This window comes from Salmo salar, chromosome ssa26, assembly GCF_905237065.1.
Source record: "Salmo salar chromosome ssa26, Ssal_v3.1, whole genome shotgun sequence".
Classification (NCBI taxonomy): domain Eukaryota; kingdom Metazoa; phylum Chordata; class Actinopteri; order Salmoniformes; family Salmonidae; genus Salmo; species Salmo salar.
The window spans coordinates 47,615,854-47,630,796 of NC_059467.1; the positions used below are offsets into that span (position 1 = coordinate 47,615,854).

At 42.1% G+C, this 14,943-nt stretch overlaps 2 protein-coding genes across 9 annotated transcripts in view; both read right to left on the minus strand.

Annotated features, from left to right (window-relative positions):
* LOC106594011 (sodium/potassium/calcium exchanger 1) overlaps positions 1–2,739 on the minus strand; it is a 48,804-nt gene extending 46,065 nt beyond the window's left edge. For 4 of the 8 annotated variants that reach the window (XR_006762291.1, XR_006762293.1, XR_006762292.1 and 1 more), the window contains exons 1-2: positions 2,321–2,737; positions 587–1,630 (exon numbers count right to left, since the gene is read on the minus strand). Coding sequence is in view for 5 of the 8 variants with exons in the window: in XM_045709151.1 (XP_045565107.1) it covers positions 587–1,436 (850 nt within the window). In the remaining 3 variants the exon portion in view is untranslated. Of the gene's footprint in view, positions 1–586; positions 1,631–2,320 lie in introns of all 8 variants that reach the window. The other 4 variants (XM_045709155.1, XM_045709152.1, XM_045709154.1 and 1 more) reach the window with 3 other exon arrangements.
* Positions 2,740–5,562: 2,823 nt separating this feature from the next.
* The window catches only part of LOC106587973 (very-long-chain (3R)-3-hydroxyacyl-CoA dehydratase), a 78,513-nt gene continuing 69,132 nt past the window's right edge, over positions 5,563–14,943 (minus strand). Inside the window, exons 9-11 of the mRNA XM_045708480.1 lie at positions 7,928–8,034; positions 7,597–7,728; positions 5,563–6,860 (exon numbers count right to left, since the gene is read on the minus strand). Coding sequence (XP_045564436.1) covers positions 6,784–6,860; positions 7,597–7,728; positions 7,928–8,034 — 316 coding nt within the window. The 3' untranslated portion in view covers positions 5,563–6,783. The remainder of the gene's footprint in view (positions 6,861–7,596; positions 7,729–7,927; positions 8,035–14,943) is intronic.

Here is a 14,943-nt window from a genome sequence, read left to right on the forward strand (position 1 = left end):
CTACTATAGACCAGAGCCCTATTCCCTATATAGTACACTACTTTAGACCAGAGCCCTATTCCCTATATAGTGGTACTACTATAGACCAGGGCCCTATTCCCTATATAGTGGTACTACTATAGACCAGAGCCCTATATAGTGCACTACTTTTGGCCAGAGCGCAAAAGGGTTCTTTGGCTGTCACAATAGGAGAACCCTTTTTAGTTCCATGTAGAACCCTATGTGGAAAGGGGTTCCACATGGAACCCACAAGTGTTCTCCTATGGGGACAGCTGCAGAACCCTGTTTGGTTCTAGATAGCACCTCTTGTTCTGAGAGTGTATGTACCTATATAGTTCACTATAAGGGGAATACTATAGGATGCAATTCACCAATTCCAATGGGATCGACTGTTGGCTCCAAGGTAAGCACCCTTTAAAGTACGTACTTTCCCCAAAATTCCCAGGTTTTCCAGAAATCCGGGATGGAGTATTCCAGATGTCCTGCTTATTCCCTCCTAATTCCGGGAGTCTACAAACCAGGATTTGTGGAAAAACGTATTATTCTCTACCTATTATCTGTAAAATGCTGATATTATTATTATTACCTATGATGTAGAAGGAGACGTCTCTGAACAGGGGCCACCAGGTGAGGTGGAGCATCTCCCTGGAGAAGATGGCACACATCCCGATGACAAACAGGATGTTGAACACCGCCGACCCCACGATCGTCCCGATGCCCACGTTGCTATGGGAGATGAACACGCCAATCAGAGAGGTGAACAGCTCCGGAGCGGAGCCTCCTGCCGCCATGAAGGTTGCCCCGGCCACGTCGTCGGAGATGTCGAGCTTCACGGTGATGACGCCGAGCGCCGGGACGAAGAACTCGTCACAGACGATGGCGAGGGAGACGAACATGTAGACCATGCCCAGGATGTGGAGGGTCACCCAGCCCTGCCTCCTCTGGTCCACCGTGAACAGGTCCTCTGGGTACTCTCCCTTCCTGTGGGGGACGTCTCCAGCGATACCTGGGGAGGTGGTGGTGTTAGGAGGAGGGGAGGTGGGAGGAGGTTCAGTCGGAGGCTCAGGTTCAGGGTCCTCTACGTAGATACAGTGCTTAATGTCCGTCCTGTTGACAGTTATCACCATGACGTCATCCCCCTGCAGCACAGTAGGAGCCCTGGTGATGACGTCATCGTTAAAGCTCTCTGTTAGGCTAGAGGGGTTAGAGGTCAACACCTCTCGTGTGTCTACCTCCACAACACTACTATTATCACTACCGCCCCCTTCCTCTGGGAGTGCTGTCCCAGGATCCTCCTCTGCTGCGGCCTGGCGGGCCACCCATGGCTCCTGCAGCCGGGCCTTGAACGTCACGGTGTAGACGCAGCACAGTAATACACCAGAGAGGAAGAAGAGGATGCGACTCCGATTGAGTCTCCGTCTTTGTGGCAAATGCATTGTTCACCGCTGCCAGAGTGGTCTTGATTCCCACTGCAGATTATTAGGCCCGTGTCAGATGCCTGGTCAGGCTTATGGGAACAGGTCCAGTAGCATTAGTTGGCCAAATAATACAGTTCAGCGAGCGGTCAGCACACATCTTCAGCATAGTCTGTTTTAATGTCATAGCCCTGGCATGATGTCCCAGCTCCAACCTATATATAGAGAAAAAGCGGGTAAATAAATAAATCATTCACTCAGTTTAGACTACAATGCAAAACTCACCTCATACATTTGACATAATGATGTAATAACATAATAATAAAAACACTACTGGAGTATTATAAGGGCGCGTTAACGTGAACGGAGTCGCGGGAGCGCGGAGGATGGGACACAGCCACCTGTTACTATGGCTACATAATTGCAGGTACTCTGCTCTCCGTAGGGCTGCACAGATTAAATGACACGTGTAATGAAATGCAGCAAATGTAGTTAACGTACAAATGACAATAAAATATAAAAAAACAGCGAATAGGCTAGAAGAAAATATCATTATTTAGGCCCCTACTTTTCATTGACGTGCGCGCGTCATGGACGTGCTGATATGCGCTCCTCGAGTCGAGACAGCATAAGCGATATGATTCATTACAAATGTTCAATCAACCATTTCATTTTCACGCGTGTATCCAGGTGGGTCGGGTGAAAATTAAGAAACGAAAATAATGATCAATTTAACCGAATTTCGTGGGGAAATTCCAGGCAAGAAACAGTGCCCGATGTGGAGTCATTGACAAGTATCCTAGGCTTCCACAAGGTCAATGACGATTATTGTAGCTTAAATCATTTCTCTATAAAACATCTGTAAACCATACCTAAACCTTCATCAATTCTTAATAAAAACGTACCTTTAATCGCTGAGTTGTTGTGATTGAGGTGTTGTAGACGCGAGGTTTCTCTCCAGCTGTGTGCGCTAAGGTAAAGGGATTGGTTGAGAGATGCTGACTCTAGTTTTTGGTGAGCAGCTACAAGGGCGCACCGCAGGATGACAGCTCACACCTCCTCTCCACGGCTCAGCATAATACCTGCAGTCTTTTAAGAGGATTAGGTTAGGTGTTCACACAATCTCTCACATTCTCACGAACACGTTTAAACTGCTTCAAATTCAATGCATTCCTATTCATTTGTTCATAATCCACCAAGTGCGTGCAGCGTCTCCAACCACCAACGCTGAGCAAAAACCAACCATGTCTGCGCGCTGAAGTGGAAGGAGGGTTGTCAAGGCACAATTACAATTCTGAAGAGTGTTCCTTTATGCACACAGACATACAGGCAGGCAAACAGAAAGGTAGACAGGCAGACAGAAAGGCCGACAGGCAGGCAGACCTGCAGAGACTGGAAGAAAGGCAGACAGACAGGCAGATATACAGGCAGGCAGACAAACAGGTAGAAAGGCAGGCAGAAAGGCAGACAGGCAGAAAGACAGGCAGAAAGGCAGATATACAGACAGACAGACAGGCGCGCAGGCAGACAGGTGTGCAGGCAGACATGGTTTGGTGATGAGAGGAAGGTGAGTCATTAACCATTTGATGAACTCATTGGACTGATATTTAGGCTGATGCCTTCCTTTAGTGTTGAGACATCCCACTACAGCTAGGCATACTAAAGAGGTTATTATGAGGAGATAAAGGACACCTATATAAAGGGGTTATTATGAGGAGATAAAGGACACCTATATAAAGGGGTTATTGTGAGATAAAGGACACCTATATAAAGGGGTTATTATGAGGACATAAAGGACACCTATATAAAGGGGTTATTATGAGGACATAAAGGACACCTATATAAAGGGGTTATTATGAGGAGATAAAGGACACCTATATAAAGGGGTTATTATGAGATAAAGGACACCTATATAAAGGGGTTATTATGAGATAAAGGACACCTATATAAAGGGGTTATTATGAGGAGATAAAGGACACCTATATAAAGGGGTTATTGTGAGATAAAGGGGTTATTATGAGGAGATAAAGGACACCTATATAAAGAGGTTATTATGAGGACATAAAGGACACCTATATAAAGAGGTTATTATGAGGACATAAAGGACACCTATATAAAGGGGTTGTTATGAGATTAAGGACACCTATATAAAGGGGTTATTGTGAGATAAAGGACACCTATATAAAGGGGTTATTGTGAGATAAAGGACACCTATATAAAGGGGTTATTGTGAGATAAAGGGGTTATTATGAGGAGATAAAGGACACCTATATAAAGAGGTTATTATGAGGACATAAAGGACACCTATATAAAGGGGTTATTATGAGGACATAAAGGACACCTATATAAAAGGGGTTATTATGAAGAGATAAAAGACACCTATATAAAGGGGTTATTATGAGGACATAAAGGACACCTATATAAAGGGGTTATTATGAAGAGATAAAAGACACCTACATAATTGTGGGTTTTTATTCACACCACCAGCTGTGCTCTTTTCATAAATAACTACAGATATTCACTATTTCACACAACTTTATTGGTTATTATAATATCACACATTGTAATTTATCCTTCAACCATTCAAAACCTTTTATTAAAACACATGATTCCAGACAGTGATCCTCTTCCTTTAATTCTCTAACGATGTCCATTTCCCTGAGGTTCTGGGCTCTGACTGGTTCTCTATGTCCGTTTCCATGACAGAGCACAACTCTAGGAGAAGTGTGGAGAGTCGGGACGCATCTCTAACCATGTCATCAGACACAGATCAGTGAGCCTTTGAACAACACAGCAAGGATGGCATGATGGAGATAGTAGATATCATGGGGACTATAAACATCACTGGAGAATATAGTAGCTTACATCCCAGAATGCAATGCAATTCTATACTGCATGAGAAACACTGTTGCCATACAAAATTTCATTTAGGAATAAAGCAATATTTAAAAAAGGTCCAATGCAGCTGTTTCATGTCAATATCAAATCATTTCTGGGTAACAATAAAGTACCTCACTGTGATTTGAATTAAAATATTCAAAAATAAACAAAAGTAGATTGTTAACAACGGGTCTGTCTGGGAGTGGTCTGAGTGGGGAGTGGAAAACTCAAAATGTGCTGTTATTGGCTGAGGGGTTTAGAACTCTTCTTTCTTATTGGTGTATTAACTAATTCACCCCATAGTGATGTCACCGTGGAAGGCCAAAACTCCATCCTGCCAAAACAGGCTGAAATGTCAGACAGTCTATTCAAACAACTCTTACACTAAAAAAGGACATTATCATAATGTTCACAATTTCACAGTGTTATTCCAACCTCATAGTGTGGACATATATAGAATATACATATTTCTGAGTGCACTGGGCCTTTAAAACAACTTCTAACAAAACAAAGGTATAGCATTAGGCCTGACGCTGACTCATGGTCAGATGGGATAGTAGTGAAGTACAACATGACTGTTATATCAATGACTAACAGAGTTAGAGCCATTTCAGTTCTATTCAGTCAAGTCATTAAAGTGGATCCACATTTAAAAAAAGAGGGATTTGAAAACTCCTCATAGAATACAATGGGCAGTTTTCATTTGACTTCCTGAATTAAAAGTGAAGGCAGGTCCATTATGAGGATTATAGTAGCTGCAAAATGGAGTTCAGAAAAGACATAAGTTGTTTAGTCTGGCCAAGAGACTCTAGAACCGTTTATAGTATGGCTCCTTCAATACTAACAGTACAGTGTGTATCTGTCAATACTAACAGTACAGTGTGTATCTGTCAATACTAACAGTACAGTATGACATGTATCTGTCAATACTAACAGTACAGTATGTCATGTATCTGTCAATACTAACAGTACAGTATGTCATGTATCTGTCAATACTAACAGTACAGTATGTATCTGTCAATACTAACAGTACAGTATGTATCTGTCAATACTAACAGTACAGTATGTATCTGTCAATACTAACAGTACAGTATGACATGTATCTGTCAATACTAACAGTACAGTATGTATCTGTCAATACTAACAGTACAGTATGTATCTGTCAATACTAACAGTACAGTATGTATCTGTCAATACTAACAGTACAGTATGACATGTATCTGTCAATACTAACAGTACAGTATGACATGTATCTGTCAATACTAACAGTACAGTATGACATGTATCTGTCAATACTAACAGTACAGTATGACATGTATCTGTCAATACTAACAGTACAGTATGACATGTATCTGTCAATACTAACAGTACAGTATGACATGTATCTGTCAATACTAACAGTACAGTATGACATGTATCTGTCAATACTAACAGTATGTATCTGTCAATACTAACAGTACAGTATGCATCTGTCAATACTAACAGTACAGTATGTATCTGTCAATACTAACAGTACAGTATGACATGGATATAAATCATACAAAGAGGGTATGCATTGAATGCACTTGTTTGTGTTAGAGGAGGTACCTCTGATGGACAGACTGGGTGAGGAAGAGAAGGGTTTGTGTTAGAGGAGGTACCTCTGATGGACAGACTGGGTGAGGAAGGGAAGGGTTTGTGTTAGAGGAGGTACCTCTGATGGACAGACTGGGTGAGGAAGAGAAGGGTTTGTGTTAGAGGAGGTACCTCTGATGAACAGACTTGGTGAGGAAGAGAAGGGTTTGTGTTAGAGGAGGTACCTCTGATGAACAGACTTGGTGAGGAAGAGAAGGGTTTGTGTTAGAGGAGGTACCTCTGATGAACAGACTGGGTGAGGAAGGGAAGGGTTTGTGTTAGAGGAGGTACCTCTGATGGACAGACTGGGTGAGGAAGAGAAGGGTTTGTGTTAGAGGAGGTACCTCTGATGGACAGACTGGGTGAGGAAGAGAAGGGTTTGTGTTAGAGGAGGTACCTCTGATGAACAGACTTGGTGAGGAAGGGAAGGGTTTGTGTTAGAGGAGGTACCTCTGATGGACAGACTGGGTGAGGAAGGGAAGGGTTTGTGTTAGAGGAGGTACCTCTGATGGACAGACTGGGTGAGGAAGAGAAGGGTTTGTGTTAGAGGAGGTACCTCTGATGGACAGACTGGGTGAGGAAGAGAAGGGTTTGTGTTAGAGGTGGTACCTCTGATGGACAGACTGGGTGAGGAAGAGAAGGGTTTGTGTTAGAGGAGGTACCTCCACAGGAAAAGGAGAAGACGAGGATGTGGTTGATTGTTTATCAGTGGAGGAGAGGAGAGGGTGTGAGAGGAGAGAAGAGCAGAGAGGAGAGGGGAGAGAAGAGAGAGGACAGAGGAGAGAGGACAGAGATGTGCAGTGAGGAGAGGAGAGGTGTGAAAAGGCAACCAGCAGTGAGACTGGAGAGATCGTGAGGTTTGTCTTTCTATCCGTTAGTTCATTTTCCTCTTCCTGGAGCGCATTCGTCTCCTCCTCTGGCGAAACAGGTGGCGGAAGTTGATGAACAGGCCTGGGAAGAAAAAAACACTACTTTTTATAATTTAAAATATTTTTTAAGCGCAAACCCCATCCACTTGGCATGCCAGAAAAGTCAAGTCCAAGCAAACATACTGTAAGAAAACAAATCGTATTTTGACTCAGGTTTGTTAGCGATGTGACAAAGTGTATGTTTCTCCCTTAGTGGCATTGACAGATCCTGAAACATGACAGCTAGATACAGCTGGAGGGTGGAGGGTTAGAGAAGAGGGTTAGGGTGTAGAGTTAGGGTAGAGGGTTAGGGTGTAGTGTTAGGGTAGAGGTGTAGGGTGTAGAGTTATAGGGTGTAGAGTTATAGGGTGTAGAGTTATAGGGTGTAGAGTTATAGGGTGTAGAGTTATAGGGTGTAGAGTTATAGGGTGTAGAGTTATAGGGTGTAGAGTTATAGCGTGTAGAGTTATAGCGTGTAGAGTTATAGCGTGTAGAGCTAGGGTGTAGAGTTAGGGTGTAGAGTTAGGGTGTAGAGTTAGGGTGTAGAGTTAGGGTGTAGAGTTAGGGTGTAGAGTTAGGGTGTAGAGTTAGGGTGTAGAGTTAGGGTGTAGAGTTAGGGTGTAGAGTTAGGGTGTAGAGTTAGGGTGTAGAGTTAGGGTGTAGAGTCAGGGTGTAGAGTCAGGGTGTAGAGTCAGGGTGTAGAGTCAGGGTGTAGGGTGTAGGGTCAGGGTGTAGGGTGTAGGGTCAGGGTGGAGGGTCAGAGAGTGGTACTAACTGACCGAGGAACATGAGGACCAGGTAGATCTTCAGAGTGAAGGAAAAGCTGAAGGACGAGCCCAGGACCGTAGGTAGAGGGATGCTGTACAGACGGGTCTCATCAAAGATAGGCAGGGACTGGATCACAGCTATAGCTAAGAGGGAACAGACAGGACAGACAGGAATACATAGCAACACTTGGATATCTGGGTAATAACTAAGTAATATCTTGTTTGACTACAAACATCATACCACTATTATTTACATACAATTTACATAATAAGTGAATATACCAGGCATAGAGCTCTCTGAGGAGTGTGTGTGTGTGTGTGTGTGTGAGACAGGTCCACTGACCCTCTGCTAGCACCCCCAGAGGGTAGAGGGGCATCCAGATGGAGTATCTGAGCCAGGTCAGCAGCTTCCAGTCTGTGTCGATGCAGGCCAGCATGTAGAATGGATACCTGGGACACACAACAAAACAACAGGCTAATTTAGCATCGATGCAGGTCAGCATGTAGAATGGATACCTGGGACACACAACAAAACAACAGGCTAATTTAGCATCAATGCAGATCAGCGTGTAGAATGGATACCTGGAACACAAAACAAAACAACAGGCTTATTTAGCATCAATGCAGGTCAGCATGTAGAATGGATACCTGGGACAGACAACAAAACAACAGGCTAATTTAGCATCAATGCAGGTCAGCAAATAGATCAGGTATATAACAACAGGCTGCTACAACTAGCCTCCCTAGCTGGTAATATAATGTCCATTCATGGTTACAACTAGCTGGTAATAGAATGTCCATTCATGGTTACAACTAGCCTCCCTAGCTGGTAATATAATGTCCATTCATGGTTACAACTAGCCTCCCTAGCTGGTAATATAATGTCCATTCATGGTTACAACTAGCTGGTAATATAATGTCCATTCATGGTTACAACTAGCCTCCCTAGCTGGTAATATAATGTCCATTCATGGTTACAACTAGCTGGTAATATAATGTCCATTCATGGTTACAACTAGCTGGTAATATAATGTCCATTCATGGTTACAACTAGCCTCCCTAGCTGGTAATATAATGTCCATTCATGGTTACAACTAGCTGGTAATATAATGTCCATTCATGGTTACAACTAGCTGGTAATATAATGTCCATTCATGGTTACAACTAGCTGGTTATATAATGTCCATTCATGGTTACAACTAGCTGGTAATATAATGTCCATTCATGGTTACAACTAGCTGGTTATATCATGTCCATTCATGGTTACAACTAGCCTCCCTAGCTGGTAATATAATGTCCATTCATGGTTACAACTAGCTGGTAATATAATGTCCATTCATGGTTACAACTAGCTGGTAATATAATGTCCATTCATGGTTACAACTAGCCTTCCTAGCTGGTAATATAATGTCCATTCATGGTTACAACTAGCTGGTAATATAATGTCCATTCATGGTTACAACTAGCTGGTAATATAATGTCCATTCATGGTTACAACTAGCTGGTTATATAATGTCCATTCATGGTTACAACTAGCTGGTAATATAATGTCCATTCATGGTTACAACTAGCTGGTTATATCATGTCCATTCATGGTTACAACTAGCCTCCCTAACTGGTAATATAATGTCCATTCATGATTACAACTAGCCTCCCTAGCTGGTAATATAATGTCCATTCATGGTTAACCCTCAAGCTGCATACTGGACCCTATTCCAACTAAACTACTGAAAGAGCTGCTTCCTGTGCTTGGCCCTCCTATGTTGAACATAATAAACGGCTCTCTATCCACCGGATGTGTACCAAGCTCACTAAAAGTGGCAGTAATAAAGCCTCTCTTGAAAAAGCCTAATCTTGATCCAGAAATTATAAAAAACTATCGGCCTATATCGAATCTTCCATTCCTCTCCAAAATTTTAGAAAAAGCTGTTGCACAGCAACTGACTGCCTTCCTGAAGACAAACAATGTATACGAAACGCTTCAGTCTGGTTTTAGACCCCATCATAGCACTGAGACTGCACTTGTGAAGGTGGTAAATGACCTTTTAATGACGTCAGACCGAGGCTCTGCATCTGTCCTCGTGCTCCTAGATCTTAGTGCCGCTTTTGATACCATCGATCACCACATTCTTTTGGAGAGATTGGAAACCCAAATTGGTCTACATGGACAAGTTCTGGCCTGGTTTAGATCTTATCTGTCGGAAAGATATCAGTTTGTCTCTGTGAATGGTTTGTCCTCTGACAAATCAATTGTAAATTTCGGTGTTCCTCAAGGTTCCGTTTTAGGACCACTATTGTTTTCACTATATATTTTACCTCTTGGGGATGTCATTCAAAAACATAATGTTAAATTTCACTGCTATGCGGACGACACACAGCTGTACATTTCAATGAAACATGGTGAAGCCCCAAAATTGCCCTCGCTAGAAGCCTGTGTTTCAGACATAAAGAAGTGGATGGCTGCAAACTTTCTACTTTTAAACTCGGACAAAACAGAGATGCTTGTTCTAGGTCCCAAGAAACAAAGAGATCTTCTGTTGAATCTGACAATTAATCTGGATGGTTGTACAGTCGTCTCAAATAAAACTGTGAAGGACCTCGAGCGTTACTCTGGACCCTGATCTCTCTTTTGAAGAACATATCAAGACTGTTTCAAGGACAGCTTTTTTCCATCTACGTAACATTGCAAAAATCAGAAATTTTCTGTCCAAAAATGACGCAGAAAAATTAATCCATGCTTTTGTTACTTCTAGGCTGGACTACTGCAATGCTCTACTTTCCGGCTACCCGGATAAAGCACTAAATAAACTTCAGTTAGTGCTAAATACGGCTGCTAGAATCCTGACTAGAACCAAAAAATGTGATCATATTACTCCAGTGTTAGCCTCCCTACACTGGCTTCCTGTTAAGGCAAGGGCTGATTTCAAGGTTTTACTGCTAACCTACAAAGCATTACATGGGCTTGCTCCTACCTATCTTTCCGATTTGGTCCTGCCGTACATACCTACACGTACGCTACGGTCACAAGACGCAGGCCTCCTAATTGTCCCTAGAATTTCTAAGCAAACGGCTGGAGGTAGGGCTTTCTCCTATAGAGCTCCATTTTTATGGAATGGTCTGCCTACCAATGTGAGAGACGCAGACTCAGTCTCAACCTTTAAGTCTTTACTGAAGACTTATCTCTTCAGTAGGTCCTATGATTAAGTATAGTCTGGCCCAGGAGTGTGAAGGTGAACGGAAAGGCTGGAGCAACGAACCGCCCTTGCTGTCTCTGCCTTGCCGGTTCCCCTCTTTCCACTGGGATTCTCTGCCTCTAACCCTTTTACAGGGGCTGAGTCACTGGCCTACTGGTGTTCTTCCATGCCGTCCATGGGAGGGGTGCGTCACTTGAGTGGGTTGAGTCACTGACGTGGTCTTCCTGTCTGGGTTGGCGCCCCCCCTTGGGTTGTGCCATGGCGGAGATCGTTGTGGGCTATACTCGGCCTTGTCTTAGGACGGTAAGTTGGTGGTTGGAGACATCCCTCTAGTGGTGTGGGGGCTGTGCTTTGGCAAAGTGGGTGGGGTTATATCCTGCCTGTTTGGCCCTGTCCGGGGTATCATCGGATGGGGCCACAGTGTCTTCTGATCCCTCCTGTCTCAGCCTCCAGTATTTATGCTGCAGTAGTTTATGTGTCGGGGGCTAGGGTCAGTCTGTTACATCTGGAGTATTTCTCTTGTCTTATCCGGTGTCCTGTGTGTATTTAAATATGCTCTCTCTAATTCTCTCTTTCTCTCTTTCTGTCTTTCTCTCGGAGGACCTGAGCCCTAGGACCATGCCTCAGGACTACCTGGTATGATGACTCCTTGCTGTCCCCAGTCCACCTGGCCGTGCTGCTGCTCCAGTTTCAACTGTTCTGCCTGCGGCTATGGAACCCTGACCTGTTCACCGGACGTGCTTGTTGCACCCTCGACAACTACTATGATTATTATTATTTGACCATGCTGGTCATTTATGAACATTTTAACATTTTGACCATGTTCTGTTATAATATCCACCCTGCACAGCCAGAAGAGGACTGGCCACCCCTCATAGCCTGGTTCCTCTCTAGGTTTCTTCCTAGGTTTTTGGCCTTTCTAGGGAGTTTTTCCTAGGGAGTTTTTCCTAGCCACCGTGCTTCTTTCACATGCTTTGCATGCTGTTTGGGGTTTTAGGCTGGGTTTCTGTACAGCACTTTGAGAATATCAGCTGATGTACGAAGGGCTATATAAAAATAAATTTGATTTGATTTGAAATTTGATTTACAACTAGCTGGTAATATAATGTCCATTCATGGTTACAACTAGCTGGTAATATAATGTCCATTCATGGTTAAAACTAGCTGGTAATATAATGTCCATTCATGGTTACAACTAGCCTTCCTAGCTGGTAATATAATGTCCATTCATGGTTACAACTAGCTGGTAATATAATGTCCATTCATGGTTACAACTAGCTGGTAATATAATGTCCATTCATGGTTACAACTAGCATCCCTAGCTGGTAATATAATGTCCATTCATGGTTACAACTAGCTGGTAATATAATGTCCATTCATGGTTACAACTAGCCTCCCTAGCTGGTAATATAATGTCCATTCATGGTTACAACTAGCTGGTAATATAATGTCCATTCATGGTTACAACTAGCTGGTAATATAATGTCCATTCATGGTTACAACTAGCCTCCCTAGCTGGTAATATAATGTCCATTCATGGTTACAACTAGCTGGTAATATAATGTCCATTCATGGTTACAACTAGCTGGTAATATAATGTCCATTCATGGTTACAACTAGCTGGTAATATAATGTCCATTCATGGTTACAACTAGCTGGTAATATAATGTCCATTCATGGTTACAACTAGCTGGTTATATAATGTCCATTCATGGTTACAACTAGCTGGTAATATAATGTCCATTCATGGTTACAACTAGCTGGTAATATAATGTCCATTCATGGTTACAACTAGCCTCCCTAGCTGGTAATATAATGTCCATTCATGGTTACAACTAGCTGGTAATATAATGTCCATTCATGGTTACAACTAGCCACCCTAGCTGGTATTATAATGTCCATTCATGGTTACAACTAGCTGGTAATATAATGTCCATTCATGGTTACAACTAGCCTCCCTAGCTGGTAATATAATGTCCATTCATGGTTACAACTAGCTGGTTATATAATGTCCATTCATGGTTACAACTAGCTGGTAATATAATGTCCATTCATGGTTACAACTAGCTGGTAATATAATGTCCATTCATGGTTACAACTAGCCTCTAGCTGGTAATATAATGTCCATTCATGGTTACAACTAGCTGGTAATATAATGTCCATTCATGGTTACAACTAGCCACCCTAGCTGGTATTATAATGTCCATTCATGGTTACAACTAGCTGGTAATATAATGTCCATTCATGGTTACAACTAGCCTCCCTAGCTGGTAATATAATGTCCATTCATGGTTACAACTAGCTGGTAATATAATGTCCATTCATGGTTACAACTAGCTGGTTATATAATGTCCATTCATGGTTACAACTAGCTGGTAATATAATGTCCATTCATGGTTACAACTAGCTGGTAATATAATGTCCATTCATGGTTACAACTAGCTGGTTATATCATGTCCATTCATGGTTACAACTAGCCTCCCTAGCTGGTAATATAATGTCCATTCATGGTTACAACTTGCCTCCCTAGCTGGTAATATAATGTCCATTCATGGTTACAACTAGCTGGTAATATAATGTCCATTCATGGTTACAACTAGCTGGTAATATAATGTCCATTCATGGTTACAACTAGCTGGTAATATAATGTCCATTCATGGTTACAACTAGCCTCCCTAGCTGGTAATAGAATGTCCATTCATGGTTACAACTAGCTGGTAATATAATGTCCATTCATGGTTACAACTAGCCTCCCTAGCTGGTAATATAATGTCCATTCATGGTTACAACTAGCTGGTAATATAATGTCCATTCATGGTTACAACTAGCCTCCCTAGCTGGTAATATAATGTCCATTCATGGTTACAACTAGCTGGTAATATAATGTCCATTCATGGTTACAACTAGCCTCCCTAGCTGGTAATAGAATGTCCATTCATGGTTACAACTAGCTGGTAATATAATGTCCATTCATGGTTACAACTAGCCTCCCTAGCTGGTAATATAATGTCCATTCATGGTTACAACTAGCTGGTAATATAATGTCCATTCATGGTTACAACTAGCCTCCCTAGCTGGTAATAGAATGTCCATTCATGGTTACAACTAGCTGGTAATATAATGTCCATTCATGGTTACAACTAGCCTCCCTAGCTGGTAATAGAATGTCCATTCATGGTTACAACTAGCTGGTAATATAATGTCCATTCATGGTTACAACTAGCCTCCCTAGCTGGTAATATAATGTCCATTCATGGTTACAACTAGCCTCCCTAGCTGGTAATATAATGTCCATTCATGGTTACAACTAGCTGGTAATATAATGTCCATTCATGGTTACAACTAGCCTCCCTAGCTGGTAATATAATGTCCATTCATGGTTACAACTAGCCTCCCTAGCTGGTAATATAATGTCCATTCATGGTTACAACTAGCTGGTAATATAATGTCCATTCATGGTTACAACTAGCTGGTAATATAATGTCCATTCATGGTTACAACTAGCCTCCCTAGCTGGTAATATAATGTCCATTCATGGTTACAACTAGCTGGTAATATAATGTCCATTCATGGTTACAACTAGCTGGTAATATAATGTCCATTCATGGTTACAACTAGCTGGTTATATAATGTCCATTCATGGTTACAACTAGCTGGTAATATAATGTCCATTCATGGTTACAACTAGCTGGTTATATCATGTCCATTCATGGTTACAACTAGCCTCCCTAGCTGGTAATATAATGTCCATTCATGGTTACAACTAGCTGGTAATATAATGTCCATTCATGGTTACAACTAGCTGGTAATATAATGTCCATTCATGGTTACAACTAGCTGGTAATATAATGTCCATTCATGGTTACAACTAGCCTCCCTAGCTGGTAATATAATGTCCATTCATGGTTACAACTAGCCTCCCTAGCTGGTAATATAATGTCCATTCATGGTTACAAATAGCCTCCCTAGCTGGTAATATAATGTCCATTCATGGTTACAACTAGCTGGTAATATAATGTCCATTCATGGTTACAACTAGCTGGTTATATCATGTCCATTCATGGTTACAACTAGCTGGTTATATCATGTCCATTCATGGTTACAACTAGCCTCCATAGCTGGTAATATAATGTCCATTCATTGTTACAACTAGCCTCCCTAGCTG